The following is a 28,000-nucleotide window of genomic DNA, read 5'->3' as shown; positions in this document are numbered from 1 at the left end:
AATTTACCATCTGTTTCGATTTTACGGCGAGGAAGAATGTCATCCATGTTGTGAACGTGCGAAAAGCACGAGAGGCTGTCATATCTCGAGCAACATTTCGTATTTGTTCGGTACTCACGCGTATTTCACGTGAGATAATTTCAAAATGAGTGACTTTTCGTCGCTCGGCCTCTCTGACTGGCTCATTAAACAGTGTAAGCAGTTGGGCATCAACAAACCGACCCCTGTGCAGGAAAACTGCATGCCAGCTATTCTAGAAGGTAAGACAACTATAAATACTAACAAACGCACATGTACATTTATTTCGGGAATTTTTGCATGTTTATACGCTTAATTAACGACAAACCATATTTTATAACGCCAACCAGTGAAGCCCTTATGAAATGCAACGGTATCTTTCAAGATGATTGATGGAGCATCAACAGTACAGTACAATCAGTTCAGAAGAAAGACAGGAAAATTGATCAGTGTATTTATTTTATACACACTCGACATTTACTGTTAATTGGACACCAAATAATTAAGCACTGTTTCTTTAATATCAGAAAAATCCCAGAATTGGTGTCTGCAAATATAAATCTATCCATTCATCCATTTCCGATCCGCTTATGCTCACAAGGGTCTTGGGGGGGGGGGGGGGTGCTGGAGCCGATCCCAGCCGTCTTCGGGCTGTAGGTGGGGGACACCCTGAACCGGTTGCTCGCCAATTGCAGGGCACACAGAGACAAACAACCATCCGCACACGCACTCACACCTAGGGACAATTTAGAGTGTTCCATTAACCTACGGTGCATATTTTTGGAATGTGGGAGGAAACCGTAGGACCCGAAGAAAACCCACGCATATTTCTATATATTTACTTTTCAAACCACAAACTCAAAGTTTTTCCCTTCAAAATAGTCGCCCTGAAGTGTAAACCCTTAACTCATTCCATGTCAATTCACACAAATCCCCAGAACCTCCACAATAACACCTCTTTAATTTGCCCTCATGTTTATTCTAACAGTGCCTTATGGTGTCAAATGAAATCCGTAGTTTGATGGTTCCAAATAGGCACAAAATTACCATTTAGGACCCCCTACTTGAGGCCACCAGTTGGCCGAGTAGGAACATGGTGATGGGAATGAGCTTTTTACGCCATAAAAAGTCACCTTTTATCTTTCACTAACCTACTCTAACCCGCTGGTAAGATCGTAATAAGAATAACTATTCATGTACATAAGTACAGTCAAATGAAAACGGTAAGTTCGGCAGAAACTGTGGGTGCCTTGTTGGGGTGCCTGACAAGATATTCTTAAAATGTTGCATGTTATAATGTCAGTAGGCAGAGGAACCCCGAACAGTATTTTGTGATTCTGCCACCAAGGTCGTGACTGTATGGGCTGTGCCAAAACTGGAAGCGGGAAGACGGCAGCATTTGTGCTTCCAGTGCTACAGAAACTGTCGGGTGACCCTTATGGCATCTTCTGCCTGGTGCTGACGCCCACCAGGTTGGTGCTGCTGGATCACTCTTGCTGCTTCACTTTCGTGTCGTTTCAGGGAATTATGTTAAAAAAAACATTTTAAAGGCGACAACGTCCGCTTCAATTCGATCAGTCAGTTTGCTTGATTAATTGTTTATTTATTCTGGTCCCACCACCCACTTATTGACTGACTTATTTTAGTGTGGAGATAAATTCAGTGCTTAACATGCAGTTTGTATGTTTCCATATTGTTTCATGAAACATTAGAAGTGAAAGACAGCCACAGATTTTTTTGCATTGTTCTTGTAATACAGTTCATGAATTATTGATGCATCTTTGCAGCACACTTGTTTGGTAGAATTTTTTTGAGGTTTGTCAGAATGAACTGTTTAAGTCGGGAGTCTCGAAATAGATAAACTGTCTTTTATCTTAATTCACGGTTTATTTGCCTTGATTTCAGTTTAAGACTAACCTATAAGTCCAAAACCTTGATGTAAATAAGTTTATTCAAGTGCAATGAATTATAATTGGTTGTGTTTCTTCAAATGAAATACTAGAACGTTCAGCCCTAGTTTCACCACGTTTAGCATGTTGTCACCATGCACATGCCACCTGACACCAAATAATTGTGCTCATTAGTCTGCTAATCTCACGAGTGTCACTGTGTGGTGATGCAGGGAATTGGCATACCAGATCGCAGAGCAATTTCGAGTCCTGGGGAAGCCGCTGGGTCTGCGCGACTGCATCGTCGTAGGTGGAATGGGTACGTGCGCTGAGCGCGAGCAATCTGGCCTCCAAACAAGAAATTCATGGTGCACTTGGTTCACTAACAGACATGGTGAGTCAGGCCCTGCAGCTTTCCAACCAGCCTCACGTGGTCGTCGCCACGCCAGGCAGGCTCGCAGATCACATCCGGAGCTCCAACACCTTTAGCATGAGGAAGATCCAGTTCCTGGTGGGTTGACTGAAAAAAGATACCAGTCCTTGCCTTGAGTCAGCTGGTATTGGCTCCAGCTCAGCCACAACCTTACGAGAAAAAAAAAAGAATGGATGGTTGGATGCTTCATATTGCCGTGTTTGTCCTGCTTTGTGACATTTTGTCTGACAGATCTTGGATGAGGCAGATCGGCTGCTGGAGCAGGGCTGCACAGACTTCACCAAAGACCTGGAGGTGATCCTCGGGGTGCTGCCAACCAAACGGCAGACTCTTCTGTTCAGCGCCACACTCACCGACACGCTACAGGACTTGAAGAGGCTCGCCATGAACAAGCCCTTCTTTTGGGAGAGCACGTCCGAGTGAGCGTCCGGCCGGCACATCACGCGGCATGGCGGTACGTGACCACGCCCGTGGTAGCCCGCTACTCTACGTGTCGCCGTTGTTCACAGGACTCGTACGGTGGAAGAGTTGGACCAGAGGTACATCCTGACTCCGGAGAAGGTGAAGGACGCTTACCTGGTCCACCTGATCCAGACCTTCACAGATGAGCATGACGACTGGTCCATCATTATCTTCACCAACACGTGCAAGTAAGACCTCCGACCTGATCGGGGGGCCGGGGTGTCGGGGTACTTTGGCAAGATAGAATAAAATGTTATGCGTCTGTGCTTGTGAAGCTTCTAAAATGTGTGTCCTGGGTGATTTCCATTTTCAATTAGCAATAGAAAATCCAATGCGTGGGGAGGGGCATTCTTTTTTTTTCATCAAACACAAAGTAAAAAACAAATCACATTCAGTTTTCGGTTCAGATCACAAGTAGAACTTACCTTTGCATCTTATCTTCATTAGAGTTACATTTGTATGACAGTTAACGAGATACAAGTGTCCTTTAATGATCCTGTCCAGTTAGCTTTCAAAGGTTTGAGTTATTTGATGATTGGTTTGACCCTGAAATAGATTTGATTTGCGCCCTTACAATACTTTTGGATGGATGATTTTTCTCTGCCCCTCCGTGAGTCGTCACCTTAACGTGGTGGAGGGGTTTGTGTGTCCCAATGATCCTAGAAGCTAAGTTGTCTGGGGCTTTATGCCCCTGGCAGGGTCACCCATGGCAAACAGGTTCTAGGTGAGGGGCCAGACAAAGCACGGCTCAAAGACCCCAATGATGACTGCAATAAATGGATCTAGGTTTCCCCTGCCCGGACGCGGGTCACCGGGGCCCCCCTCTGGAGCCAGGCCTGGAGGTGGGGCTCGTTGGCAAGCGCCTGGTGGCCGGGCCTACACCCATGGGGCCCGGCCGGGCACAGCCCGAAGAGGGAACGTGGGTCCCCCTTCCCATGGGCTCACCACCCATGAGAGGGGCCAAAGGGGTCGGGTGCAATGTGAGCTGGGCGGCAGCCAAAGGCGGGGACCCTGGCGGTCCGATCCTCGGCTGCAGAAGCTAGCTCTTGGGACATGGAAGGGACCTTCTTGGGACCTCTCTGGCAGGGAAGGAGCCCGAGCTGGTGTGTGAGGCAGAGAATTTCCGACTGGATATAGTCGGACTTGCCTCCACACACAGCCTGGGTTCTGGTACCAGTTCTCTCGAGAGGGGTTGGACTCTCTTCCACTCTGGAGTTGCTCACGGTGAGAGGCGCAGAGCAGGTGTGGGCATACTCCTTGCCCCCCGGCTCAGTGCCTGTACATTGGGGTTCACACCGGTAGACGAGAGGGTTGCCTCCCTCCGCCTTCGGGTGGGTGGACGGGTCCTGACTGTTGTTTGTGCATATGCACCAAACAGCAGCTCAGCATACCCACCCTTTTTGGAGTCCGTGGAGGGTGTGCTGGAGAGTACTCCTGCTAGGGACTCCCTTGTTCTGCTGGGGGACTTCAATGCTCACGTGGGCAATGACAGTGATACCTGGAGGGGCATGATTGGGAGGAACGGCCCCCCCGATCAGAACCCGAGTGGTGTTTTGTTATTGGACTTCTGTGCTCGTCACGGATTGTCCATAACGAACACCTTGTTCAAACATAAGGGTGTCCATATGTGCACTTGGCACCAGGACACCCTAGGCCGCAGTTCGATGATCGACTTTGTAGTTGTATCATCGGATTTGCGGCCGCATGTTCTGGACACTCGGGTGAAGAGAGGGGCGGAGCTGTCAACTGATCACAACCTGGTGGTGAGTAGGCTCCGATGGTGGGGGAAGATGCCGGTCCGTCCTGGCAGACCCAAACGTATAGTGAGGGTTTGTTGGGAGCGTCTGGCGGAATCTCCTGTCAGAATGAGTTTCAACTCCCACCTCCGACAGAGCTTTTCCCATGTTCCGGGGGAGGCGGGGGACATTGAGCCCGAGTGGACCATGTTCCGTGCCTCTATTGTTGAGGCGGCCAATCTGAGTTGTGGCCGTAAGGTGGTTCGTGCCTGTCGTGGCGGCAATCCCCGTACTCGCTGGTGGACACCAGCAGTAAGGGATGCCGTCAAGCTGAAGAAGGAGTCCTATCGAGCCTTTATGGCCTGTGGGACCCCAGAGGCAGCTGACGGGTATCGACTGGCCAAGCGGACCGCGGCTTCGGTGGTCGCCGAGGCAAAAACCCAAGCGTGGGAAGAGTTCGGTGAGGCCATGGAAGCCGACTTCCGGACGGCTTCGAGGAAATTCTGGTCCACCATCCGACGTCTCAGGAGGGGGAAGCAGTGCACCACTAACACTGTGTACAGTGGGGATGGGGCGCTGCTGACTTCGATTCGGGACGTTGTGAACCTGTGGGCAGAGTACTTCGAAGACCTCCTCAACTCCACCAACACGTCTTCCTTGGAGGAAGCAGAGCCCGGGGACTCCTAGGTGGGCTCTCCTATCTCTGTGGTTGAAGTCACCGATGTGGTTAAAAAGCTCCTCGGTGGCAAGGCCCCAGGGGTGGATGAGATCCGCCCGGAGTTCCTCAAGGCTCTGGATGTTGTGGGGCTGTCCTGGTTGACACGCCTCTGCAACATCGCATGGTCAACAGGGAGAGTGCCTCTGGATTGGCAGACCGGGGTGGTAGTCCCTCTTTTTAAAAGGGGGGACCGGAGGGTGTGTTCCAACTACAGAGGGATCACACTCCTCAGCCTCCCTGGTAAGGTCTATTCAGGGGTGCTGGAGAGGAGGGTCCGTCAGGAAGTCGAGCCTCAGATTGAGGAGGATCAGTGTGGTTTTCGTCCCGGCCGTGGAACAGTGGACCAGCTCTACACCCTTAGCAGGGTCCTTGAGGGTATGTGGGAATTCGCCCAACCAGTCTACATGTGTTTTGTGGACTTGGAGAAGGCGTTTGACCGTGTCCCTCGGGGAGTTCTGTGGGGGGTGCTTCGTGGGTATGGAGTACCGAACCCCCTGATACGGGCTGTTCGGTCACTATACCACCGATGTCAGAGTTTGGTTCGCATTGCCGGCAGTAAGTCGGAATCGTTTCCAGTGAGGGTAGGACTCCGCCAAGGCTGCCCTTTGTCACCGATTCTGTTCATAACCTTTATGGACAGAATTTCTAGGCGCAGCCGAAGCGTTGAGGGGGTCCGTTTTGGGGGCCTCAGTATTGCATCCCTGCTTTTTGCAGATGATGTGGTGCTGTTGGCTCCTTCAAACGGGGCTGTCCAACTCTCACTGGAGCGTTTCGCAGCCGAGTGTGAAGCGGTTGGGATGAAAATCAGCACCTCCAAATCTGAAACCATGGTCCTCAGTCGGAAAAGGGTGGAGTGCCCCCTCCAGGTCGGGGAGGAGATCTTACCCCAAGTGGAGGAGTTCAAGTATCTTGGGGTCTTGTTCACGAGTGGGGGTAGGAGGGAGCGGGAGATCGACAGGCGGATCGGTGCAGCGTCTGCTGTGATGCGGACGTTGTATCGGTCTGTCGTGGTGAAGGAGCTGAGCCAAAGGGCGAAGCTCTCAATTTACCGGTCGATCTACGTCCCAACCCTCACCTATGGTCACGAGCTATGGGTCGTGACCGAAAGAACGAGATCACGGATACAAGCGGCTGAAATTAGTTTTCTCCGCAGGGTGTCCGGGCTCTCCCTTAGAGATAAGGTGAGGAGCTCGGTCATCCGGGAGGGGCTCAGAGTCGATCCGCTTCTCCTCCACATCGAGAGGAGCCGGATGAGGTGGCTTGGGCATCTGATTCGGATGCCTCCTGAACGCCTCCCCGGTGAGCTGTTCCGGTCATCTCCCACCGGGAGGAGACCCCGAGGAAGGCCCAGGACACGCTGGAGAGACTATGTCACCCAGCTTGCCTGGGAACGACTCGGGATCCCCCGGGGAGAGCTGGAAGAAGTAGCTAGGGAGAGGGAAGTCTGGGCTTCCCTGCTAAAGCTGTTGCCCCCGCGGCCCGGCCCCGGATAAGCGGTAGATGATGGATGGATGGATTTTTCTCTGTGGTTGGTACAAAAAGATATGGTTTTTATTTGCCGCAGGAGCTGTCAAATCCTCACCATGATGCTTCGGCAATTTGACTTCCCCACAATCTCCCTCCACTCAATGATGAAGCAGGTAAGCCACTCACTGGAACAACCCTAAATGTAGCGTGTTAAAAATTGCATGGTTGGAGCTGTGAGGTAAACACTTCTCTTTGCTCTCCCAGAAGCAACGATTTGCCAATCTTTCCATGTTCAAGGCCAGCGTCTATAAAATCCTGATTGCCACAGACATAGCTGCCAGGTAAGAAATCACTTATTGATTCATTCTAGTTTATTTGTCAGGCTCCTTTAATTGTTTTGATTTGGGTTTGTTTTTTTTTGCAACATCTGTAGTTCAAATTGCTTCCCCACTGATGTGACAATATGGCTGCAAACAGAGGAGAGTGTCCGAAAGCACAGTGCTAAAAAAAACAATTAACTGTTTGTCTTAAGGGCAGCTAGCAAGTTTAATTTTCGCATATTTCACTGCTTGCAGCTTGTAAGCTGCAGAATATGATTTTCTTTTCTGTGCCATTTTTGTTCAGCCCTTCTGAGTTTTTTTATGCGATCATCAACACAGGCCTAGAGCGCCCTCTTGCGGTTTCATGTAAAAACGTGAAATGATACAATAATGTGTTCGACACACAAGTCGCTCCAGAGTCCCACACCCGGCCGGCTATACTATGCCAAAAAAAAAAAAAAAGACTTATAGTCCGGAAATTACGGTACTCACTCACCTTTGTCTTTGCAACAGGGGCTTGGATATTCCAACTGTGCAGGTTGTCATCAATCACAACACCCCTGGCCTGCCAAAAACATACATCCACAGGGTGGGCCGAACAGCCAGAGCAGGTAGTCATCAGTTCAATGCCTGGATGAATGCTTACCGGTTCCTCACGTTGTTTGACTTTCATGCCGTGTTCTTCCTCCACAGGCAGGAACGGGGTGTCCATCACCCTGGTTACACAGTACGACATCCATCTTGTCCATGCCATCGAAGAACAAAGTCGTAAGTGGCTAATGAACAATCTTCACAAACTCTTGTTAGTCTTTAATAAAATGTGGGGATAACTGGTCAGTTGATGCCATCCTTTACATTACATTGTGTCAGTCCAAGGAGATCTTCCAATAGTTATTTTGATTGTTCTTCAGAGACTAAAATGAAAGAGTTTGCAGTGGACGAGAAAGAAGTGCTGAAGATCCTCACGCAGGTCAACGTGACCAAGCGAGAGTGTGAAATAGTATGCTCTTTCCTTCATTCGCTCCACTGAATGCGCAGATTTCACTGGGATTGAATGCACTTATTTCACTGCCGTGGTCTGTCTCAATGAAATATAATGTTTTTTAAGAGACTGGAGTCTACAGACTTTGATGAGAAAAAGGAAATCAACAAGAGGAAGCAGATGATCTTGGAAGGAAAGGCAAGTCTTTTTTTCCCTCTCTGGAAATTAATAGCTTTGTTTTAGACTCACCCGTATGTTAAGATTGACAGTTGCACCGATTCATGCAATGTACATTTGTATTGTTTTGAAGTTCTTTTTGTGAATTTAAAAATGGTTTGGAGACTTCTTTCATGTTTCTGAAATTGAAATGTTTGTTTTTAGCACCTTGGGTGTAGAATTAGAAAAAATGTTCTTGGCATTGTGGAACAAGACACGTTTTGAGAGTGACCGATACATGGAATATGTCGCCTGTACTTTGTGAGGTTATCATTTGTCTGATTCCAGGATCCAGACATGGAGGCAAAGAGGAAAGCAGAACTGGAGAAGATCAGGAGCCAGAAGAGGAAGTTCAAAGAGCGGATTCAGAAGAACATAGAGGGACAGAAACGAGGAGAGCTCAAGAGGAAATTCAAGAGCAAAAATACGAAGAAAAAGAAAAAACAAGGAACAGATTGACACTTGTGTGTTTTGATCTTTTATTACTGTGCAATACCAAATATTTGTGACTGTCTGCAAATCAACATGACATTTTATACTATAAATGAAAGTTGTTTTTTTGGCAGCATTCTATTCTATCACTTCACAAGAAATGAGACTGCACTTCATATTTACATCCGGCTGTTGGATGACCAAGCACTGCCTTTCGATGTTGACAACTGATGAGAAAGATCACAAAAACGTAACGGATAATCACTGCACTTTACACAATGCAAACACATTGGCTCTGATGACAGAATGTAAGCGGTGTATATATCATTTTAAGCTATTACATGTTAGAAACGGATCAATCACAAAGTAGCTGCGAAAGGTAAAAACTAAGCCTATATCAAACTAGAACCACAAGCAGAGTCTGAGAATCTAATGAAAACATTCCTGTTGGCAATACGTCGCTACAAACTAGTAAAAGCAGACACCTGACTTTGTAAAATTAACAACAAAAGCAAATAGAAATCAAGAAGCAAAGGAACTCCACAAGAACTACCACAACATAGGCATGTCCGCATTGCATTCATCAAAAGTCCACTGAAGCAAAAGAAAGTCTGCCACACTCCATTGATTTCACCCCAGAGAAGGAAGGTGGCTTCTTCACTCATCACCTGACCTCATCCTATACTGTATGTATAAAAATAAAAGTTGATCCCTGTGATGTCTGTGAGAGGGCTTCACTGCTGGTTTTTCTTTTGGACTTGACAACTACAGTACATTCGTTCTTGTGCTGCAGCCATTTCTTCATACAAATGTATAGGCACTGAAACAAGGTCAAAAACCGCCGTCGACATCCAGCCAGCGCTGATGGTCTTGTGTTGAGTGCATTTGAATTCACTCAATAACGGTCCCTTTCAGGTTAGGAGGAGGAGATTGATGGCTACAAGTCCGAATGTAAAAAGTTCTACATTTGGAGATTTGGTCTCAAAGTTTGTACGTTTTCTAACAACCATCAACCTCGCACGAGTCACTACGGCAACCGTGTAATTTGCAGACAAGTAGCCCTTCTTGTCCATTTCTTCCCAAGCCACCTTCCTTTTCTTCCCATCGCCTGTGTGTGTGTGTGTGTCTACTGATGAACAAGTTTACTCCTTCACCTAAAGCAGGGGTTTGTGTTGACTCTTCCATGAATTCACAAAGTTTTCCAATTTGAGCCTTCGCAAAGATTTCCGGTGTGGACGAGTCACCGATGCTGTGTTCAAAAGATTATAGAAAGCAATAGCCTTTACTGAAACAGACTCTCTTCAATGCTGGTCAGGTTAGATTAAATCAGTCACTTTTTTTCCCAATTTTGTGCTCAGTGATTAGAAAGCTACTTCAGAGAAGAAAATGGTCTCAAGAGTGTGGCATGGCTGGGATTTGTGTGCCACGCCTTGGAAAAAGTCTGAAATCCCCTCAGCCAGTCCACCACTGATGCGTGGCGCAAAACCACTCCATTAGAAGACCTTGTAAAAGAGCCAGTGGTTCCCAAGGCAAATGGTAGGTTTCTTAGTTCCAGTCTCCAGGTCGTCAGCGTCAAGCACAGAAAGTGTTTCCTTTTCTCTCCGAAAGGGAGGGAGCGAACGAATATGTGTCAACTGCCGCTTTTCCTTCAGAGGCCGCTGAGGAATTTGGGACCCTCCTCCCAAGATCAACCTAATTTGGATCAGTCCAGGACTTCTCGTGAGTTGGAAATTTTTTAAGGATGAAGAATTTTTTTTTTGCATTGCCTCGTCGGATCACTTTGTGCGATCCTGCCTCATGCAAGTCTGGAGAACCAATTCTTGAAATTCATCCGGAAACCCCGGAGCATCACCTGCCGTCTTTCTTGGCATCTGCGAGGTGAAAGATGTTTGTTGGACATTTGGGTTGGCGTTTGAGCCTCGAGACCATCGGCGTGTTCCCTCGGCAGCCTGACAACACGTGGCCATCTTGTCGACTTCCCTCCTCGCACCGCCGTCGGTGCCCGCTTCCTGCCCGTCCACCGGCCTTTTGCCTCCTCCTCGCCCGTCTCTCCGTGCCCTCGTCTTCTACCCTCTTATTTCTCTCGCTGGTCATGGTTTGCTATTCCGTCGCTTTCACTCGGTGGTGCTTCGGTTGTAGCAGAGGAAAACAGGTATCCATTTTATGATTTTATTATTTCCCAGATTAAAAAGCTAGTGAACTAAGCTCAGCTCAAGCCTAGCTCACTTCTTCAAGCAACCTGCAAAGATGAGAACACACAAAGTTGTTCGAACTAAAATGAACGCACAACAAACAGGTTCATCATAGTAAATTACAATGTGAAAGACAGATTGTTGATTTCCGTAGTTCATTTGAAAAAGTGACTCAGAACATGCATCGTAGATTCATGGAAAACATATTTCAGAAAGCGAATTCCCACCTAATTTAATGAATCTTGTTGCTTTGTTTTCTAGTGCTTGCCATGTGACATTCAACTGTCAGCCATAATTTGCTTAACTTAATTAACACACAAACTTTTTCCCTGTGTGTATGCAGTGAATCAAAATGAATCTTTCATTTTTACTGAACTACAGGAATCAACCAACCTAGTTGTAGTTCACTATATGCAAAACTGTCAAACATTATTTGCATAACAAAAAAGTCAAATATTGCCACCAAAACCCATCGAAATAAAAATGTGCCTTCATGGAGGAGGTTGAAGTGATATAGAAGCTTTAAATATTGAAGAGGGGTCAAGTTTAGCTCGGGTTATTGGTGGAAGTTTGGAGAGCCTTCACTACGTGTGTATGTTGATGCGCACTTGCAATGCGTTTTTTCCAATCAAATCATCTTTGAAGTCATTTATTAGGGCAATGTTTGAAATGTCTAACTACTTTGGGATAATAGTTTAAGGTATATTTATAGTATAAAATATTTTTGTACAGTATAAAAAAGTTTTTGGGTTAACAACTTTTCACTGTTCAGATTCCGTTTTCCGTGATTTGTTTTGCAATGAATGCACTTGTAATTGCTTTCAATAATATAAGAATTAGAATGTGTGTGTGTGTGCAATGGAATCGAAGCAAATGTCCGAGTTGAAGCACTTACACTCTAGTACTGTGACAGGCCGGTCACCCCACCATGTTGGTATGCACGTTCGCCCTGGTAAGTCGAGTCCTGGGACAAAGCCACGTCGATTTGGGACTTGAACTCATCACCCAAGTAACTGTCCTGTGAAATAATGAGACGCCCCCCCCAAAAAATGTTTCTGAATTAATCATTGGTTGATCCATCGAAGGCTGTGATTGTCAACCTCTGTGCCACGGCACACGGGGTGCTGCGAGACAAATTAACTGCAGGAAAAGATTGACTTAACGGGTCAGAAAATGGCCAGTCAACCCAACGCACAGTCGCACTTCAGCAATCGCAAATCCACCCGTATGTGGATTTTTTTCTTATCTCAAAACAGCCCAGTTCTCCTCTCACAGCATGCCATTTTGTTTATGCGTAGACCAGACCGGTGGCCTGGTGCTTAATGAGCCTGAGGACAAAGTACGCTTTTAAATGTTCTGCTTTTTGGAACATGTGATTGGATATACCGAAGTGGAGGATGGGGGCAGTGACTTGACTACAGAGAGCAAGGAAAGCAGAGGCTGGAGAAAGATGTGTGATTTGCCATAAAGAGTTTCCTGTACTCTGCACTACTACATTTATAAGAGATGAGCAATGTTCAAATTTGTGTGATGCATTATTAAAATGTTTAATGATCATAATTTGTGGTCTAAACTATTAATATAGACATTATTCCATCATCTCTTATCATAAATTAGATCACCTATGGGAGCGGTGCCAATTATTTGCGGAAATTCGTCACTCGCGGCCTGGCTCTGCGCCTCTCCTGCAAATGGTCCAGTAGTTTGTCTATATCTACTTTGAGTGGCATTTTTGTTTGGTGGCTTATCTATGTGGTGGTGTGTCATGAGCTTTTTTGTTCCAAATGAAAAATGGGTGTTGTCTCAATAAAGGTTAGAAAACACCATAGATCCTAAGGTGCTGCTCACTGTTCGCTTGTGTGACAGCTAACATTATTCTCACTGCTAAGGATTTTTAAACATGTTTTGTTTTCAAACCGATGCATTCAAATTCCAATTCAAATAAAGCCCTTGATGCAGTGTCTTTGAGAATGAGAGTGATGCGTTGCGTTACCTGGGACAGTTCTGGCTGGGAAAGACCGGGCTGGCTCATCTGGGAAGGCTGACTCATTGAGATGTAGCCTTGTGTCAGTGGGCCCTGCGAGAAGGACTGGGAGGCCCCGTCCTGGCTGGCCTGGCTGTTTGGGCCGTGACCGGCACCTTGGGCTGCCGAGCCACGGGGCCTCTGGCGCCCGCCACGTCCTGCCTTATTGCCCTTTATAGCTCCACGGCCTGAATAGATCACATGGGTCATGTAGAAAGGTTTTAATACGGGATCAGTTTACTCACCCACGTACTCTTTTTTTTTTTCCACCTTATGATGTGACTCAAAGTTTTTCTCTTTGCAGTAGCGTACCTGTGGCGGGGCCGTTAGTCTGGCCTAAGTAACTGGGCGGAGGCATGGGGGGCATGACCAGGTTGAAGGGAATAGGGAGATTCATCGCAGCAATGTGACCAGGACCCGCACCGATCATCCCAATCTGGTCGTGGGTTTGGAAGTACATGTTGGATGGGCGACCGACTTAAAAGGAGAAAAAAAGATTTAAGAATTAAATTCAGTGATGGGGGGGTGGGGGAATAAACACCTTTTGTGGAGATTTTTATGTAAAATAAGCACCAGCGTTGCTGCGGTCGTAGGCAGAACCAGGAATAAGAGCTTCACGGGCATCATACATCGCAGTACTCATGAAACGTCCGCCCTATAACACCACAGAAAAAAGAATGACGATATCCTCCTGATGGTAACTCACTTTTTTTTTTAGAATGTGGCTGGTCCGACAATTTATACTTCAGTACAATTGGTTATGTTAAAATTCGAGCGCCACTGTCATCTAAAGTCCCCTTTCTCTAATAATGGTGAATTTCTGTGCATTATCGCCACCTTCCTTCCACTGTCGATGATGCATTACTGCTCGTGGCCACCTTCTTTATAGCATACTAAAGACGGTGGTGGCATTGCACCAAAAGTATATGCCAAGAGAGAGTGGAAGAAATGACAGCATAAGTACTCAAAGATGAGCAAGAACTGTATTCATGGCGGCTATTGTGTAACATAACACTAGAATGCAGAATCTGCCACAAGGATTAACCATTTACAAGAATAAAATGTACAACCAACCAAGATTCTACCTTTAGCCACAACGTGAGGTGGGATTCCAGTTAAGGTAAAGGATTTTGTTTTGTAGCAGCAGCTAAGTGAACAAATCTGACAGTGTTTCTAGCACATGGAGTTGTCCCACTGGTGTCTTCACAGCAACTCACAGGATTGATGGTGTTGACCAGCTTGCGTGGCTTGCTGAACTGCATGAGGCTCTCCCTCAGGTTGTTGAGCGGTCCCTCCACGAGGACCTTCTGCTCTTTGTAGTTGTTCAGCAGGTTGTTCCACAGAGGCTGCCTAGAAAGCGCCTTGGGGTTCCCGACAATGATCACTCCATATCTTTACCAAGAGTGAGAAAATATATTACATTTTGCACCAGTGTCAATAAATCCATCCAAAAATCTGTCGTGTTTCATCATTTGTAACTGGACAGTGCTTCCTTACTTGGCTCTGGTCAAAGCCACATTAAGTCGACGTGGATCATTCAAGAAGCCAATGCCCTGGTGCTCGTTGGCACGAACACAAGACAGGATGATGAAGTCTTTCTCTCTGCCTTGGAAGGCATCCACACTTGCGATTTCCACTTGCTGTTATGGGAGGGGATAATACAATAGTATTAATTGTATGTGCAACCTTTTGTCGCAGAAAAAAAAGTACTTAAAGGACTAAGAAAAAAGGGTGTTCCTTGGAGCTGGGTGAGGTACCTGATAGAGTTTAGTGTGCAGAGAGCCACTGAACTGCATGTATTGGACCAGGTAGGAACGCTGACCCTCATATGGGGTGATGATCCCAATCTGGTCAGGTTTGGCACCCGCCTTCAACAGCCTGGTGGTGATTTTCTCGACATTTGCAGCCTCGGTCCTGAACAGAAAAACACACCGTGCACTGAATCCAACAAAGGGGCAAGAAAGGGTTGAGTGAAAATTCTGAAGTGCCTGGAATAAGCAAAACTGCCAGAGTAGAGCAGATACAGTTGGGGGGAAAAAAGTATGCGAATCCTTTGGTATACAAATTTAAGCAGACTGATTTTGATGAAGATCAGAACCCATTTTATGACCAATGTAGGCAGAAATGTAAAAACATTCAAATGGTTCAGAGTTTTTCCTGCCACTGTATGCACTGTGGGATGTTACCTGTTCAGGTAGGAGGTTCCAGAGCTCGCAATTTCCTCCTGACCTTGAGTCACATAAAAGAACATGGGCTTGTCTGGCTGTGGCCACTGGAAGTCAAAGCCCTTCTTGATGCGGTCAGCTGAAAAGAGTAAAAAGAGCTTCTTTTTCATCTCCCGGCGAAATTTTATTCTCCTCGGTTCCGTTCCCACAACAACATTGACAGGAGCAAACCTGCTGTCACTCCATTCTGCAAGGAGCCCTCGTAGAAGATGTTCGACGGGAAGGCGCTGAGAGCTGGATGCATTCGGTACTGGACCTGAAGGCGAATTGGTCGGATCCCCAGAACCACCAAGCGCTCAAACAGGGACTGTGACAACCCTGCCTTGGCGGCCTTCTTACACATCACCACAGGACCAAGTTGGCAGTGGTCACCCACCAGGATGAGCTACAAAATTGGTCAATTTAATGACATGTAACAGAGTTTGCAAACCGCTTACTAACAAACTACATTTTCACCAGTTTTACTTGTTTATTTGTAGATGGTGAACATTGGGGGCCTAGGGGGTGATCCAATTATAGTCAGGTTCAGACACTAATGTTCCTATTTGACCGTTTTGCTAATCGATACCCGTACTGCTTTGCTTTCTGTCATAATTCTGCAAATACTATGTCTCAAATGAGTAATGTAACAAATGTATCAATGTTTAAGTTTGAGAAGTGATCATATTGCGTGATCTCGGAGGGACCGAAAGCTTCAACAGTATCAATCCCAACGTCACTGCATTGGGCATAATGTCCGTCTGCTCACAACACACTCTGTGGTCATGCTTTTTGTATCTTTTCGCTTGGAAACAACACTCCATGCTGGCTAACGATTTTGTACGGTCGTCAAGATAGTTCATCAATACACTGTGCAGACGTATTGAGGAATAAAACCAAATATGCAGCTCCAGACGATGCACAGCGATTGACTCAACGCACATTTCAGAAAGCATAACTCCATTTCATTATCCACATTTATACAACTGCAAAGTTGTATAAAAACTTGTTAAACTTGTTTGGAAAGTATTAAGTCAGATTCCTTTTAGCCCCTTTTCCTTCCTTGGGTCATGGCAAATATATAAACGAAGGTGTTTGAGAATATTTTGTAAACAGTACACAAGTAGATTCAGTAAGTAATTTAGACTATGTGCTTCATTTTGTGATCGGTTATCATTCTCGTAACTCCCTGGTAAGTGATCGTCCCTAAAAAAAATCCTGATTATGTAAAGTCAAGTTTGAATTGTGATAAGGGGTCAAATTAACATGTACAGAGAATGCTTGGTTTGGGTTTGAGTTCCATTCCCACAGTATTTGTGCGATTTATCTGTGTGGTGTGGGGGAAAAAACTTCAGCAAAAGGTGAGTGGATTTCTCCATGTGAGATTAAAAAAAGTTCATCCTGCGTCGTTCATAAATGTGAATTGCCTCAAGTCGGGACCGTCATAAACCGAGTACCACCTACACACCAGGGTGCCCAAGTCCAATCTTCGAGAGCCCTAGTTTGTTCTAGATGTCTCCATCCAACACAGCCCATTCAAATGATCAGAATCTTTATCAATCTTCTACAAAAGTTACCGATGAGACGATCATTTGAATTAGGTGTGTTGGAAGAGGGAAACATCTAAAACAAACTGGATAGGAGCTCACTCAAGACCGGACTTTAAGCACCCCTTCCCGCCATCCACCACCTGACCTTGAGCCACATATCCTTTACATTCACAACACCTTCTGTTGTTGGGTATCATACCTGCTTTGCTCCAAGCACAACAGGCACCATGCATTCAGGCTCAGTGGCCTGGGTGCTCTCGTCAATCAGGATGGAGCGAAACTGCATCTTGGCCAGGCGTGGGTCCCCGGCACCAACACAGGTGCAACAGATCACATCTGCGTTCTGCAGCAAGGGATGACAAAAATTACAAACCTCAACCCGACTCAAAGTCAACTTAAAAATATTAGCGTCAAATTAAAAGGCCAGGATAAGACCAAACTTAAACGTTGGCCATTTTGGGTGGACTCACCATTAGCAGCTCCCTCTCAGCGGTGCGTTTCAAGGCTCTATAGCGCTTCTCATCAGCAGAAGATAGCTCGCCAGTCTCATCCTTAAGCTGCTGAAGTTTCTGAAGTTCTGGCATACTAAAAATGAAAACACGACAGGATGACTACACAAACAACATATGACACTGCCAATTCAAATACAGGGGCTCCTTGTTTTAAGATGATACTGCCTTTTGACATTTCAAGGTTACAAATGGCGAGCACCGCAAGAATTCATTGACGTGGAACACAAGAAGCAATGTTCAGTCGATGCCGTTTTTTTTAAAGTAGTTGCTGTTTATGGCTTGGGAGCGTTTTTCAAACAATTACTGTAAAAATGCCTTTACAACATAGGCTACTATTGAAATTGGTGATCTTCAGCATTTTACGCCAAAATCGGTGATTGACTGTTTCATCATCATTTGCGCAGTCTATCAATGACATTATCGATCACCTCTGTGAAGTAAGACATTCCAGCAAACACAAGCTCGTTCAGTCCGGAGTCGTTCTGTGCTGCCATAGTGGATATGTGTGAGCCCCAAAGCTATTCTATTTTCAGCCTTGTTGTGCTTTTTGTGAGCGGAAAGACATGCGCTGGCCGGCAGAAGTTGCACGTTCGTGCCCTTGACCATCCAATCACGTCTTTTTTTTTTTTAAACTGAACTCTGAAAACCATTTCAATTACATAAAAAAAAATAAAAATAAAACAACTAGCGAACTAGCTACAGTATGTGTGTTCTATTTACCATCTATTTAATTCAAAATAAGAAAGCCTCCATTTATTTCATCACTTAGCCCAAGTTACATGACCCCTGTCCAAACACATTCAGATGCCAGTCGCAGGCAAGGGATGATGTTTGTTTGAATTCACACAAAAGATAGCTGCAGCGTTGGCCATGAATGAAATTACTTTTTGCTAAATGAGGATATGAGATATACCATGGTCATACCAACTGTTGTCCTGAGCTATTCTCGTGATGTGATTACAAATGCAGTCAAACCTCGGTTTTCGAACGTCTCTTTTCTCGACCAAATTTCGAGTTTTTTATGCCTTGGATGATGACCAAATTTCGGTTCTTGAACAAACTGAGCGCACTTGAATGCGTCACTTGACTCCTCTTGTCTTCCTTATACGAGGAAGTGACGCTTCCTCGGGTAGACGAGAAAGTGACGCTTCCTCGTGGAGCGTTCCATTGGGAACAGACGTGTTCAATAAAGATTGTTTGTTTTGTTTTTTAAAAAAAGAGTGTGGTTTCGGTTTTAGAACAGCCTTCTGGAACGGATTATGGTCGAAAACCGAGGTATGACTGTGAAGTCATGACAGTTCACGTTTATAGTGCTGAATCTGTACAGCATACATGCTAGGTAAAAGTGGACAAAATTAAAAAAATAAACAATGAATATGTGCTTGTGTCTGCAAGGTTTTGTTTTCTTATTCTCTGAGGTAAACATAAATAACCAATGACAGGCCTACTGGATCCGTTTTTTACTGAATGCAAGATCTGAAGATGTTACAATAAACACGGAGATAAAGAAAACTGCTGGGTAACTCGAACCTGAAGCGGAGTAATTATGTGACCCAAACCATCCAGCAGAGAACAAAGAATTTCTCCATTTCCACTGACCTGTCCATATTGCTGATCTGGTTATGCAATGCCAGGAAAGACACTGGTGACTCAATCGCCTCACGACTCTTAGCACACAGCCTGACCACCTTAAGCCCAGTCTTGTCAATCTTCTCAGTTAACTGGTCCACTGCAATGTTACTGGGAGCGCATACCAGGACTGGTCTACAGAGAGAGAGAAACAGACAGACAAGACAGGAAAGAAAGAAAGAGTAACAGGCAGAGTGATACAGAATCAGACAAGAGATTCACAGACATGGAGACTGATAAACGTGAATTACACAATCGAAAACTAATATGAAACAAAACACTTCAAAAGGTCGTTACCCGTTGCCCTGACGTGAGAGGTGATAGACAATCGTGGCAGAAGTAACAGTCTTGCCAGTGCCAGGAGGACCCTGGATCAGGCTGAGAGGCCTTTGCAGCACCGTCTTCACAGCATACACCTATGCACAAAAGTACATATTGCACATAAGAACACCAAAATGTCTTGAATAATCATGGGAAACTGAATTAATGAAAACACAGAATCTCATCTTCCTAAACTGTGTTTCACCATAAATTAGCAACAAACCACATGAGGCCATGTCCACTGAAGGCTAATGAAAAGCAAAGATTGACAAGTGACTGACCTGTGAATGATTAAGATCAGGTAGGCCCTGGGCAGTGAAGCGCTTGGGTAGCTGACACTTAATGGTAACATCTTCCACTTCGTGACCCAAAAGCTTGTGGTAAATATAGCCCGACACTGAGGTCTCATCCACAGCAAAGGTCTTCAGAGCACTCTGCATTCTGCAGTAGAACAAGCATGAACAGGTAGCAACACTGTCCTGACAAGGGTGACAACCATCTATTAATAATTAGAAATGATAAGGCACAGATGGTTTGGGATTACTCGTGACAAGGGAGTATGATACATGCTTTGTCAACCAAGTCAAGGTAGTCCGAAATTTTTTTTCAGAAAACAATGGGAATCTTGTCAGTTTTCTGAATATCCCCCTACTGGAGTTTCGGGGCGGACTTCCAATTTTTAGTTCTTTGGTGGGAATTACATTATCCACGATAACCTACCATCTCATTGGAACAGGTTCTCATGCCCCATTGTTAAGATATTTGATGATTTTTATGAGCTCTTTTGAAACACCATTTGTATGTACTAAAAAATTCTTTCAGTGTTCACAAATTACATCACCACCACATCACGTTGAGTAATACCAACAGTCAGGTTATGAAAGAGCTGCTCAACCAGTCATACCTAAAATTTAAGGCTAGCCTACCTATCAAAGGAAGTAGCCTTCCACACAAAGTCCACCTGGAAGTTATGGGGAATTTCCACAGGGGCTCCAACACTGCTTCGCAGTTCAATAGCAATTTCATCCCCATAGTCTGTAAAAGGAAGCTGTTAAGGAACTCAGGGGTCTGAGAAAGTAACGTTTGCCTGTTACAGCCGCAACACAGAGTGTCCAATCTCAGCTGTAAAATCACAAGGAGGCAGTAATTGCTCCGTCTGTATAATGCTCGAAAGTCGCAGGTTATGGTACAAGACAACGTTTTGAAAACGTACATCCAAATAGATGTTCTGTGAATGTCTTGAAATCTCGTGACAATGTAAATGTAACATTTTGACCTTTTTCAGACACATTGTTCTGAAGTAAGAGGATGAACTGACACTGGAACTGCCAATCATGAAAAGGATACTGTCCGGAACCTTGATGACATGGCCAATCCCTTTCCACAGCGGGGCCAGGTCACCTTTGTAGCGCAGGCAGATCTCATCACCTTGCATCAAGCGCATATCTGATATTGGCAAAGGAGAACAGAAGAGAAATTGTGTTAGAGTGATTCACTTAAACTAAAAAAATGGTTTGCTAATGAATCAACTGACACAAATTGTTAAAAAAAAGAATTAAAAAAAAAAACAAGACTAGAATCCAGTCAAGAACAAAACTAATCATGAATGCATGCTACTATATGATGATGGTTGGAGGAAGTTGTCCACAGTCAGTGGGATGAGATAAGATGAGGATCTTTCTGCATGACTGCGAAGAAGTAAATCTCAGGAATTACCACCTGAATCGGTCTTCGGCAGAGTGAAATATGCAATCCGCTTCTTATTCAGTCCCAAGTCCCATCTTACTGTTATATTATCTTGGGTCTGCAAAAGGAAAACATGAAAACGGAGAGATAAATCTTTAATCAAATACATACAAAAGTAAAGACTGAACTGTACAGATTGAAGGGGGTCCGGGGGCTAGCAACTAACGAACGCAACAGTGGCAGGTACTAAATAAATAAATAAAGTGGATTGTGCTCGGTACACTGTCAATTTGAAATAGTGCACACTTTCCTATGCTCTGCTGGAAATAATTTGTGAGGGTGCTTTAAATGAGAATCACAGCACCAATACCTGAGACTCTTTGAGCTTCTTATCATAGTCAGCCTCCAGTTTGACCAAAGGACCAAAAATGTTTTGGTACTGGTAGGCATCCTCATAGCGCAGCAACACATGCTGGGGCTCCTCATCCACACCTGGCTTCTCCAGGTCCTCCAAGGTGGCAGTGGGGTTGTCCTGAAGGAGAGGCAAAAGGAAACAACATTAAAATTGTTGTGTCACTGATTAACACTAGTCTTCGCCGAAGAAGCAACCAATTTCAGCTTCTAGGCCTAGGGTATCTTGCATCATTCGACACTGGCATCTTAGCAAATAGACTTGCAGCGTGTGCGATGGCTACCTTCCAGAGTTCCTCCAGCTTGTTGATCTGCTGGGCGGTGATCTGCCGGGCGCGCAGCTGCTCCTGCTCTGACGGGATTTTCACCAGCCATGAGAGAAAACAGCGGTCTTGGATCAGCGGCTGCCACTGGGAGCTATCCCAGTTGATGTCTTTCAGGCTACTCTGGCTAGCACAAGGCTGTCTGTGGGGAGATGTGTTGTTGTTCATACAGACGGGACCACATTGCCTTGTTTGTGACCAGCAGACCAGAGTTGTATACAGCCAATATAAAACGTAGTAAAATATTTTTTTTTGCTCCTGTATTTGTCATACACACCAAGTAGTTTCAACATATTATCTTAAATTATCCAGCGAAAATACTGTATGCGTTTGACAGTCAAATATTGCCAACAGCTTTGCTTTGAAAATAAACCTACAAGACTGTCAAATGATGACAAAGTGCTGGCTACTCTTCAACTTGATTATCCATTTAGTCATGAATTGGACACCATCGACTATCTCCGCATCAAGACACTAAAAACCAGTTTGGTGTGAAGAGTCAAGATTTATAGGACGTTGTGTTTCAGTACATGTCTTACCTACAGAGCAGCACGACGACAGAATCAGCCTTGGCAGGGATGAAACCCAAGAGGAAGACATTGCGGCACCCACAGTTGTAACACTCCAGGACAGTCTCACCTAAGGGTCCATCTTTGTGAAGTGTCACCTCTTTGCATTTGGCTCTCACCAAATGGTTTACTATGTGGCTACAAGTCAGAAGTTAAGAATGGTTACAAAGGGTGTATTTCAAGATTTCTGTCATACAACAGAATCTCTGAGTTCAAACACTTTATAAGTCATGTTGACAAACTGCAAACCAAACAGCAGTTTCAGGAAACAAAATATGAAAAGCAGAGTTTCAAGGTTTATACGCGTCTGCCTTTTCCTAGCTTTTGTGTGAGGGTACCACAGCATTTGTCTTACTGTTTATTGTGCATGTTAAATTGCTCCATGCACAGCACTTTGTATGCAGCGATGGCTGTTTGAAAGTGCTCTATAAATACTGTTGACTTGACTTGACAGCAGAGTTAAGGTAATGGCAAAGAGGAGAGGCGTGCTGATAACAGAACTAGACAATATTATGCACCACTCCACTACAGTAATTAAGAAGTGCAAATTGTCTGCTAGGTGATGACATTTCAGCCTTTAAAAAAAAAAAAAAAAAAACATTCCATCTCTCGCTTTTCTTGAAATTGGCTGTTGTTGTTGCCTACATTTCTCTTCTTAGCAGTTTATTAAAAAGACATGACTGGGTAACGGGATCTTTTCCTTCCACTTGGTATAGTTTTAAAATTGTATTTCACCTAAAGATGTCATGAACCTGAGCTATGGTATCCCATAAATGATGAAAAAAATAACTTTAATGTCAAATAGGGGGCCTCAAAATATCTTCTTGCTGCCCTCAAATGGCTTCCAGGCCGCGAGTTTGAGGCACCTGGGCGAAAGCAACTTTCATCACCCATATGAAAGAATGGAATGGTGAATTGGAAAGTCAGCTCTGAATAGAGTTCTCGTGAAGATACTCACGTGCTAGATTAACGCAGTAATCCTCCCCCTATTAAGTTGAAAATGCATCACATCCTTCAAGCATTGACAGTTTTATAAGTTTTGATATACAGCGTTCAACCTTTTTTTTGTTACATTCATATCATTGTCAACATTAAGAAAGCCAGTGTAAAGTAAATTTGTGTTGAGTAAGCCGTCTTATAACTTCCTTAAATGCTAGGGCCATGTCACACGTATTGGAAGGGTGAGTAATTATATAAAGTGCGCCATGCAGTAAAATTAATGAAAATATAAAGACAATAATCCTTGTCATGTGCGTTTGTGTTACCAGTAGTTGAATGTGTATCATATATTTATGTTTTGATTTACGTTTTAACTTTACCATTTATTATTTTTGGAGACAAACTGTGACTTCACATCGTGTCTAAAATGGGGACATCCAGGTCAATTCCTTGAGCAACTTGCATTGATCACCTAAGCATTGCTTGCAAAAATAAAAAAATGCTGTTGACTTGACTGTTAGGTCCATAGAATGATATTATCAATAAACTTCATCTTACCCTAAAGATGCACGATTGTGGAAAAGATTTATGTATAATGAATGAATGAATGAGACTTGTGTTACTCATTTACAAGTGCCGTAAATGGTTAGACTACATAAGGGTAAAAACAATCGGCAAACCTAAGCCATTTAACCAATTATTTTGACCGATGTTTTAAGGACCATAATCGGCTAATTTATTCTGCCGGCCTATTAATTGGTTTGGCCCTCATTACTTGCTTGCCTCGAAGTGTGTTAATAAAGGTTTTATGGCGCAGACAGTCTGGCTTACATAAAATCAAAGTCAGAGGTTGACCAGAATCCTTGAGCAGATTGTGTTTGCCATTTTAAGATATCCTTTATTTGTCCCACACTGGGGACATTTACAGGTTAGGTTCCACTAAAATGCAGATGGAATGCCTACATACCTGCCAGATGTATTTCCACGTCCATTGCAGAACCACTTTTTGCTAGTGTTGCAGTACACCACACAGGCTGGATCATGAATGCCACAATAGCTGAAAAAAAGTGGTGGACAACATGTAGATTTTCATGGATGTAGTTAAGCCACATAAAACAAAGAAACACACATGTTTAATGTTCTTGAATAGGGTATTAATTAACCTACTGCTATGCAAGAGAAGTTTGTCTGGCTAATTTATGCCGTGGTGCCAGAGATTATATTAAAGTGGGTGGGGGTCCAGTCATTATATTTGTATGGATACAGTATTTCCATATATGAAGTTAAAACAACATTAGAAGAAGCTTGTCTGGTAGCCACAAGTCAACACGGTTTAATGTGGTTGTTTGCAAAGACACCCATTGGCCATTTACAGTATTGTGATAGAAACATGAACCCATGTGAAGCGTGTTATTATACTTGGGGGACCTATTGTACGTTCAAGCGCTACTTCATATTTTTCCCCCTAGAAACAGAGTCTAACGACATTTAATAATTTAACGACGGTGATTGTTTCTGCATTTGCTTTCAATCCAATGTTGTATCCCACCCAGTGCGTTTAATATGCATGTATCCCTCGGTATAGGCAACGTGTTGCTGTCAAGTGTACCTGCAAGCATGCACGGGCAGGTCCTTCGTGTAGTAGGCGTCTTCTTCATCCTCCTCAAAATTGAGTTCCGCCAACAGCTGGCTCGCTTTGGCCACAGAATCTTCCACTCCACCGTTGTGGAGACCCTCATCGGGACCGTTAACCTGCGGCGCAACTCAAGCTTTACCTCCAGAATAGCATAGCGATAACGTGTTATGCTAACAACTCGAAGCTAACATTAGCAGCGAGAAATCACATTGCGGAAAAGACGCTTGAACAAAGTTTCGTTAAGGTCGCCATATTGTCAAAGCACGTTTTCCTATTACATTCAATTAGGTAACAAGTATGCGCAGTGAGCTCTATCAAAATATACTAAAAAGGAAGGCACACATGAAATCTTTGGAGGGTAGACGGAAGGGTAGCTTAGCAACAAGCTAACAGTCGCACACGTCCAATAATAGCGGGTTAGCATAGCAACGTTTAGCAGCTAACTAGCTTCGGCTAACGTCAGTACACCGCGCGAGGATGTTTCTTCCGAGCAAACACAGATGCAAACCTGGCCGTCCAGCTGACTCTGAGTCTGGCCTTGGGTTTGAGTCTGGCTCGGGAGGGTGAAATCGGTGAAGTCGTATTCGGACCCCTGGGTGTCCGCTCCGAGCAACTCCGTTTCCTCGGTGTCCAAGAAGGTGAGGGTCTGGGAGCTTGGCCCGTACGCCTCCACACTCATCTCGACTCAACTTTCGGTGCAGTCAAGTGTTCTCGGGCGTTTGTCCAAATAGTAATACACTCCGCGCCTTATGTGCTTGACGCTGAAGGAACGTGAACTCGACACGAAAAGTCCGTTGGTAAAGCCGCAGCAGGTAAAATGGTACCGAACAGAACCTTGATGGAGGTCCAGTAGCGACGTATTTCTGTGTGGCGCTCGACGCGTGACGTTCCTTACGTTTACAGTGAGCAGCAGAGAGAGTCGATCACATGAAGAGCTCTCACTCAGGGCTCGTTTCCGGGTGTTCGCAAAGTAAAAAAGCTTTGCGAGGCAAACATCAAAGCCATGCAAGTGATCCAACCTTTTTGTGACCCAATGTTACATATTACAATACAACTAAATAAATTGAATTAGCGCTTGCTGGATCATAATTATTGTAATAGAGAAGCGGTAACTTACCACAAAGATCAAATGTGATTACTTGCACCAGGTCAAGATATCCATCCAAACTATGGCCCGTTCATTCTTTTGTGTTTGTTTATTTAATGTGGTCCACAGCATACAGTAAAAATAACATTTTACATGGCCTGCAATGCTATTTAAAGAAAAGGTTGTGGGCATTGTTAGAAGTGTAGCTGTTGAAAAAATTAGGGTGATGTGAGTGATGGGGACCAGAGGTCTGCATCAGCAGTCCGGTGTGTCCGCCAGTGAGCCTACGTCAGTCCGTCTGAGTGGTCATCGACAGCCAAACGGCGTCAAAACTGGACTTACCAGTACTACATCACATACAGATGCCACACACCTGACAAACAGTCAAATATAAGAAAAATTAAATGTGGATACCTTTCAGTCCCTCAGACCTCAATGAGATGTATTCCATATTATCTTGATTTCACCAATCACCACGCTGTGCACATATGACTGTGCCCACGTGGGTTGGCCTGAAATACTCTCAGAAACTGTGATGGATTGACAGACATTCCGTCAGTCTGACTGAATGTCCACCTCTGATTGGGACTTCCACGACTACTACTTCTACCACAGCTTTTCTAGATATGCAAAGGGGCGGCCTGGTGGTCGACTGATGAGTACGTCGAGCTCACAATTTAGCGGTGCAGGGTTCGATTCCGGCTGCGACCTTCCTATGTGGTGTTTGCATGTTCTCCTCGTGCCTGCGTGGGTTTTCTCCAGGTACTCTGGTTTCTTCCTACATTCCAAAATCATGTGTAGCAGGTTAATGGAACACTCTAAACCAGGGGTGCCCAAACTTTTTGGATTGAAGATCTACTTTTCAATCAACTAACCTCCCGGGATCTACCCTTACCGACGCGCGCACCCGCACACACACACACACGCACGCACGCCATGGTGAGAAACAGCCTGAAACGGAGGCCTGCGTTCTTTGCTCGTGCCCTCGGTGAATTGTACACGAAGCAAACTCCGAATGAGAATCATGACGATAAAAGATAAAGCGCAACAGCTCTGATCACAAGCTGCAATTGCAGACTGCTGAGCGCTAACAACTTCCGGTGATGTAATCACGCGCCACCGTAAATTTAAGATTTACATACTTTATTTTATTTTTTTGGTTTTATTTATTTTTTTGTGAAAATGAGACTGATATGATGATTAGGGTGCAGCCTACATTAACACAAAAATATATTACTAATTGTACAAAGACACACAAATGTTTTTTTTTTCTCCTCGACAATCCTCGGATCTACTTGGGACCTGTCTTAGATCTACCGCTAGATCAGGATCTACCTAATGGGCACCCATGCTCTAAACTATCCCGAGGTGAGAGTGAGAGCATAGATGGTTGTTTGTCTGTAGGATGGGATCCAGTATGCCCACAACCCTTATGAGGATAAGTGGATTACAATATGGATGGATGGATAGATATGCAAAGGCATAAATAAATGACAGCTACAATAGCAATAGAATTTCTGTAGAGAATAAAGATAATCCAGTTTTGGAAACAAAAATGGTTTCCTCCACTTTCAGTTTAGTGCAATTTGTGTAGATGTTATATTAATGATCCTCAAGTATGGTCAATTTAGTTAAGATTGCTCTTGGTTATGGTTCTGAATGTGGAAATGGGATTCAACTGCTATTCAGCAGAAATACAGATCTACTCTAGGTCCTCAAGTACTTGCCCTGTCACCTTGAACAGAAAGCCCTGATGTAGCATTTTTTACAAATAACATTATTGCATATAAAACATGTGTAATTGTTTGTTTTTCGGGTTTTAGTGTATTTAGTAAGTAAAAAAAACAACAACTTTCAAACTGGCCCTTTTTTCTCGCTTTCTGTATGTGGCCCTCAGATGAAAATGTTTGGACATCTCTGCAGCTAAGATTGTCTTGTTATGTATAAATGTACTGCATCTTAAACTTCCACTCTTAAAGGGGAAGTCAACCCTAAAAATATCTTTACAAGAATATGTTCTATGTTGCCCCACTAGTCAAAAGGCAAAGATTTGAACATAAATGCCACACTTAATTAAAGGAGCATTAACTATATATATATGTTTATTTGTATGTATGTATTAATCATAAAATGTTTAATTGTACCTAAATAAATGTTTAAAAACAGCATATAAGACTAAATACAAATGAATTACCGGTAGTTTAAATACATCAGAAGTGAACTTGGCCGGTGATTCTTTTGCATA

General features: G+C 44.4%; 2 protein-coding genes and 1 long non-coding RNA gene across 4 annotated transcripts in view; 1 reads left to right on the top strand and 2 right to left on the bottom strand.

Annotated features, from left to right (window-relative positions):
* LOC127605921 (uncharacterized) overlaps window positions 1-28,000 on the bottom strand; it is a 109,931-nt gene that overhangs the window by 13,531 nt on the left and 68,400 nt on the right. The gene's annotated exons all lie outside the window — the stretch shown is intronic.
* On the top strand, window positions 34-9,420 carry ddx49 (DEAD (Asp-Glu-Ala-Asp) box polypeptide 49). The gene is made up of 13 exons (XM_052073795.1): window positions 34-260; window positions 1,367-1,490; window positions 2,141-2,226; window positions 2,297-2,418; window positions 2,572-2,759; window positions 2,850-2,990; window positions 6,821-6,896; window positions 6,988-7,064; window positions 7,557-7,654; window positions 7,737-7,811; window positions 7,955-8,043; window positions 8,152-8,223; window positions 8,530-9,420. The coding sequence occupies exons 1-13, from the start codon at window positions 146-148 to the stop codon at window positions 8,698-8,700; spliced, it is 1,434 nt and encodes a 477-aa protein (XP_051929755.1). The 5' UTR covers window positions 34-145; the 3' UTR covers window positions 8,701-9,420.
* On the bottom strand, window positions 8,704-25,595 carry upf1 (UPF1 RNA helicase and ATPase). Of its 2 annotated transcripts, none has more exons than XM_052073777.1 (24): window positions 25,177-25,595; window positions 24,642-24,784; window positions 24,000-24,089; window positions 22,064-22,231; window positions 21,486-21,666; window positions 21,161-21,322; window positions 20,821-20,908; window positions 20,452-20,550; window positions 20,031-20,139; window positions 19,386-19,545; window positions 19,081-19,199; window positions 18,754-18,918; window positions 17,113-17,227; window positions 16,842-16,985; window positions 15,285-15,498; window positions 15,075-15,192; window positions 14,646-14,802; window positions 14,386-14,528; window positions 14,106-14,280; window positions 13,462-13,543; window positions 13,201-13,365; window positions 12,859-13,076; window positions 11,761-11,883; window positions 8,704-10,912 (listed from the first exon to the last, which is right to left on the bottom strand). In XM_052073777.1, exons 1-23 carry the CDS (start codon window positions 25,345-25,347, stop codon window positions 11,764-11,766), a joined length of 3,306 nt encoding a protein of 1,101 aa, XP_051929737.1. In that variant the 5' UTR covers window positions 25,348-25,595; the 3' UTR covers window positions 8,704-10,912; window positions 11,761-11,763. The 2 variants fall into 2 exon arrangements, with proteins under 2 accessions (XP_051929737.1, XP_051929738.1); XM_052073778.1 differs by having other exon boundaries at window positions 20,824-20,908.

Source organism: Hippocampus zosterae, chromosome 8, assembly GCF_025434085.1.
Source record: "Hippocampus zosterae strain Florida chromosome 8, ASM2543408v3, whole genome shotgun sequence".
Taxonomy (NCBI): domain Eukaryota; kingdom Metazoa; phylum Chordata; class Actinopteri; order Syngnathiformes; family Syngnathidae; genus Hippocampus; species Hippocampus zosterae.
The sequence above is the reverse complement of the archived record's forward strand: the minus strand, read 5'-3'. Positions and strand labels throughout refer to the sequence as shown.

Coding starts and splice junctions, on each gene's coding strand:
- ddx49 (XM_052073795.1), top strand. CDS start 146: ATGAGTGACTTTTCGTCGCTCGGCCTCTCTGACTGGCTCATTAAACAG. Junction 1,491..2,140: donor CTGGTGCTGACGCCCACCAG/GTTGGTGCTGCT, acceptor GTGGTGATGCAG/GGAATTGGCATACCAGATCG. Junction 8,044..8,151: donor CCAAGCGAGAGTGTGAAATA/GTATGCTCTTTC, acceptor ATGTTTTTTAAG/AGACTGGAGTCTACAGACTT.
- upf1 (XM_052073777.1), bottom strand. CDS start 25,347: ATGAGTGTGGAGGCGTACGGGCCAAGCTCCCAGACCCTCACCTTCTTG. Junction 21,323..21,485: donor AGCTGGAGGAACTCTGGAAG/GTAGCCATCGCA, acceptor CCTCTCCTTCAG/GACAACCCCACTGCCACCTT. Junction 14,529..14,645: donor TGCACACTAAACTCTATCAG/GTACCTCACCCA, acceptor CTCCCATAACAG/CAAGTGGAAATCGCAAGTGT.